General features: G+C 45.2%; 1 protein-coding gene across 2 annotated transcripts in view; it reads left to right on the top strand.

Moving 5' to 3' along the window:
• The first annotated feature begins 201 nt into the window (after nucleotides 1–201).
• Nucleotides 202–4,892, top strand: part of LOC105938901 (E3 ubiquitin-protein ligase TRIM9) — a 60,167-nt gene continuing 55,476 nt past the window's right edge. For both annotated transcript variants that reach the window (XM_012880834.3, XM_036147203.1), the window contains exon 1: nucleotides 202–1,113. In XM_012880834.3, coding sequence (XP_012736288.2) covers nucleotides 289–1,113 — 825 coding nt within the window. In that variant the 5' untranslated portion in view covers nucleotides 202–288. The remainder of the gene's footprint in view (nucleotides 1,114–4,892) is intronic.

Here is a 4,892-nt window from a genome sequence, read left to right on the forward strand (position 1 = left end):
CATAATTATATTCTTAAGCAGGGTCACATGCTAAATGTTAGAAATAAATGTATTTTTAAAAAAGAAAAAAAGAAAAAGAAACGTCCGATCCACAACCCTAAGCAATAACAGCTCATCCGGCCTTATATCTGATGCGTCTCAGTCATGAAATTATCAAGTCAAATCAAACCGCAGCCCCGCCCCCCCCCCGGTGTGCGCATGTGCAGAGCAGTGCAGGGAGCTGTCCGCGGCAGTCGGTGCTGAAGCGTTTCAGCCGCAGCAGCTTCGCCGGACAGAGACGCAGGAGACATGGAGGAAGAACTGAAATGCCCCGTTTGTGGCTCCTTCTTCAAGGACCCGATCCTGCTGCCCTGCTCCCACAACGTCTGCCTGCTCTGCGCCCGGAACATCACCGTCCAGACGCCGGACGGAGAGACCCCGGTGCAGAGCCGTGCCTCCGGCAGCTCTGACTACGACTACCTGGACATGGACAAGATGAGTCTGTACAGCGAGACGGACAGCGGCTACGGCTCCTACACCCCCTGCCAGCTCAAGTCTCCGAACGGGGTTCGGGTTTTTCCGCCGAGCGCCGCGCATCGGAACTGCTCCCTCACCTGTCCGCTGTGCCACCGGAGCGTGTCGCTGGACGAGCGGGGGCTCCGGGGGTTTCCGCGGAACCGGCTTCTGGAGGCCATAGTGGCGCGGTACCAGCAGACGCGCGGCATCCCGTGCCCCTCGTCCTCCTCCGCGGTGAAGTGTCAGCTGTGCGACCGCAACCCGGTGCCCGCCACGGTGATGTGCGAGCAGTGCGACGTCTACTACTGTAACGCCTGTCAGCAGCGGTGCCACCCGTCCCGCGGCCCGCTGGCCAAGCACCGCCTGGTGCCGCCGCCGAGTCAAGCGGCAGGGGGGGCGGCGAGCGGCGGCGGCGGCAGCGGCGGCGGCGGCGGGGCTGGCCAGCAGCAGCCGCCCCTCGCCGCGCGGAAATCGGGGACCTGTGTGGATCACGAGTCGGAAAACTTCAGCATGTACTGCTGCAGCTGCAAGGCTCCGGTGTGTGTGAAGTGCCTGGAGGAGGGGAAGCACGCCAAGCACGACGTCAAACCGCTGGCGGTGATGTGGAAGCAGCACAAGGTGAGCGACACACGCCTCGCAGTTCACCTGCAGCCTTTTGAACCACTTTTCAGTCACGCTGAGGTCGGAGTATTTTGGTGAGGTTTCATCGGTCTTGTCCTGTTTGTGGTCTCTGTTTCCTTCATTCTGCGGTTCTTTGGGTTTATTGTAAAGATAAATGCAGTTTCCGCTGCATTGCACTCTGAAGAAAAGGCCTCCTAATAGTCTGTTTCACACAGATTAGATGTTTGCTCATCAAACCCATCAGGATATCACACATACAGGCTCCATGCACACAAAAACACGACTTTAGTCTCTTTTCCACGCAGTCGTGGTCCCGCTGGCAACACTGAGAGCCGGGGTCTCAAACTCCAGTCATCCAGCGCCTGCTTTCAGATTTATCTCTGTAGCGCTCCATTGGATGCTGAGGAGACAATGCAGCCATGCGACTCCGGTTTGCTTGAGCACTTCTGAATGGAGCGGGTGGACGCTGGATCTTCTGGACTAGAGTATGAGATCCTCGATTCAAGGAGTAAGCAGGGAAACAAACAAAAACAACCACTTTACTCACCAGAGACACATTATTAACATTTGACACACACGCGTTTACGCTTTCACATAAATTAATGTTAAAGCGTGTGCAAAGTGGTGCCGGAAATATCTGTTGTCCAACAGCAATGGCCACAGGCCTGTTGGATGGTATTACAGATGGTGCAGCGTGCGATGAACTTAAATTTAACGACCGGGAGGATTTTCTTGCCCAGAACGACAACCGGCTTGTCGACTCTGTTAGGTTTCCAAGTGTAATTGTACTGGAAGTGCGCTCAGCTGTGTTTATCCATTTACTGACCACAATGGAATATTTCAGAGAGCGGGAAGACTGATAAGCGATTGTGTCATTAAGCCCTGAGCTTGGTGAGCCAGGCTGTGTTGGATGAAACGTTTGTATGCCGGCTGAATCAGTTTATGCAACTAGGACCGGGCGATACAGATTTTTTTTTTTATCATGATAAATTGTGTTCCTATTGTGATAACGATAAAAGTGATGTTATAACACGAATACCAGCTTCTTGTTTCTTTTTGGGTAACTTTGTGGCTGTGGCTTCAGGTCAATTATAGCCCCAAATATACAAATATTTCTTTAAAAAAAAAAAAATAAGTAACATATATTACAACAAAAATCGAAACATATTTCGTCAGGACACCAGTTACATAAATAAACGTGATCATTATCACTAAACTGCACACAATAATGGCCTTTAAATATATTTTTTGGACTTAATTGACATCTACTGGTTCTCTGAAAAAAAAAAAAAAAACAGGTTTTGGGAGTTTTCAGACATTAGTAATTGGAATTTATCACTGTCAAGATAAACCCAAATTCTTATCATGATAAGAATTTTTCACAATATGGATAAAACGATACGATAAAGGCTCAGCCCCATATGCAACATTGCCAGACAATGCACCAAGCCCAGTCATGAAAGGCAATTCGCAGCCAGAGCCTCTTTTCATTTTGACCAATCACATAATGCAACGGAAGAACCATGATGTCATGAAATTGTTCACGTTGACACAAAGCAGGTGTAAATGGCCTGGTTTACTGTATTCACTGTGATGAACGACACGTTGTCACAGAGCAGGATGAGCGGCATAATAAAGTCTTCTTACACATAGAATCCGCCATATCAAACTCACATTCTGTTAACTCGATATTTGATCGTCCTGAACGCATAATCCGATAATTTACATATACTCGCAGATACAAATGGCTGCTTTTCCAACGAGTCCAGACTCTCAAGACAACAGAAAAACCAAGGAAGCTCCATCTATAGTCGTGGTGCAACGGTCAGGAAGGTTTGAGGACCTGAGGGGCTTTGGTTGGTGTTTGTGGCATTCAGTAATGTAGGCAGGCGCTTGACCATGTAGGGCCATGGAACGTAAAATCAGGATTTAAAAACATATTCTAACATGAAAAGTACAAAAACATTTAAACTCAAGGGATTCGAGCCCTTCTGCTTGTTCCAGTCAAGATTCTCGCTGCAGAGTAAAAGTTAGGAAACTAAAGTATTCATGATTATCTCAACCTCTGGTTATCTCCTTAGAAGATATAGAGACATAAATACATGAGAAATAAGCTTGGTTTCATGTTTAGGCACTTTTTAATGCACCTGAATTTGTTTGTTGTTTCTGAAAGTCAGGGTGTACCGTGTTTCAGTTGGAGATCCAAGACTTTACGCATGTTCTCCAGTAATGTTCAGCACACGTTTCCATTGTTTTAACCTTACGGGTCTGTGTTGAGTTCTCGCAGAAACCTGCTCTTCGCGTTGTACCATTTTTTCCCTTAATTAATCCTCCCCGCTCTGAGATACCGTTGTTGGATTTGCCGTATGTGGGGCAAACTGGAGATGAATGAACACATTAGAAAATAATTACTGTAGGCATGTGAGCTGTGAATGTGGGGTGAGTCACATCAGCCACTGGCCTACATCTGTACTGTAAGTGGGCGCATATGACGAGGGAGGAGGTCAGCCTTGGAGCTTGCCTTAAAGGCTTTGGGAATAAGAAGGACTAAAACCAGAGGGTATTTTTCCACCCCTCTGACACCTCCCGCTTACACATCATAGAGATGTTACCCTCCTCTGCAGTAGAGCTTGCACAATACATCGAAAACAGCAAATTCCTACCTTCAGTATTAAAGTAATATCCCAATCCCAAAGGAACGCTTGCATGCAATAGTCGGAAGACTGCTGTATTTAATGCACCATGCATTTGCTGTGAATAATATATTTAGGCTGCTGGATATACCTCTACTGTTCTTTATTCCGCTACCAGATCTGGAACTTAGCATCTTAGACCCTAAAGCTCAGGACGGGTGGTCCGAACCTGGTGATGAAATTGCCAAATTTGACTTTGTCCTCACAATATTACGGTAATATTACAATATTATGTTTTAATTTCTTCATACTGTCAATGCTACTCTGGATCATATATGATTCCACATAATTTATCCTTTAATTGGCTTTGATTATATGGGTGTGAACATATTTTTGAGAAATGAACAATTATGGTATATCTGCACAGTAGAAAAGAGTGTTTTGATGACCACCAAGTATTAAAATGTACCACTGTCTTTATTAGTTGTGATTTGTGTATGTTATGATAATTTATGTATTTTCAGATGGAAATTGCTCCTAAACCTCAAATGTAACGTAAAAGACATGCATTTGGGGCTACGAAGAACAAATCTTTTTTTTTTTTTTTTTACGAATGTTTTTCTTTAGTTTTGATTTGTCTTCAGGCTAAAGATTTGTCTTCAAAACAACTTGCCTTTTTAGAGTAATTGTGAAATAAATCTCATTGCTGTCTGTTGCTTGAATGTTACGTTGTTAAATCGCTGTACTTATGACACATTGATTCTTCTACTCAGGCATTCAAATGTCTCGAAGGACGAAAAGATTTGACGGAAACCTGCTGATACTCGTTATTTTCCAACAACCAAATGTGTCCCTCCTCTGCTTTGTCTGCCAAAATAGAAAAATAAATAAATCACCCGCCTGATTCATTAGGGAGTGATTAAAGTGATTTATGGTCTAATCCATTTTTTAAATGGGTCTTTCATTAATTTTGAAGATGAGTCTGCTCCGGGGCTGCTGAGGTCAACTTAAGTTCATTTCCCTCAGGTTAGTGCCGACCTCGCTGAGTTTTATTAAAGAGCTCTGGCTTGAGTTTTGGTTTATTGAAGGAAATCCTGATTTGATGATGCAAAAACTAAAGAAGGCTCAAAAGGATGGTTTTGA

This window comes from Fundulus heteroclitus, chromosome 15 (genome assembly GCF_011125445.2).
Source record: "Fundulus heteroclitus isolate FHET01 chromosome 15, MU-UCD_Fhet_4.1, whole genome shotgun sequence".
Taxonomy (NCBI): domain Eukaryota; kingdom Metazoa; phylum Chordata; class Actinopteri; order Cyprinodontiformes; family Fundulidae; genus Fundulus; species Fundulus heteroclitus.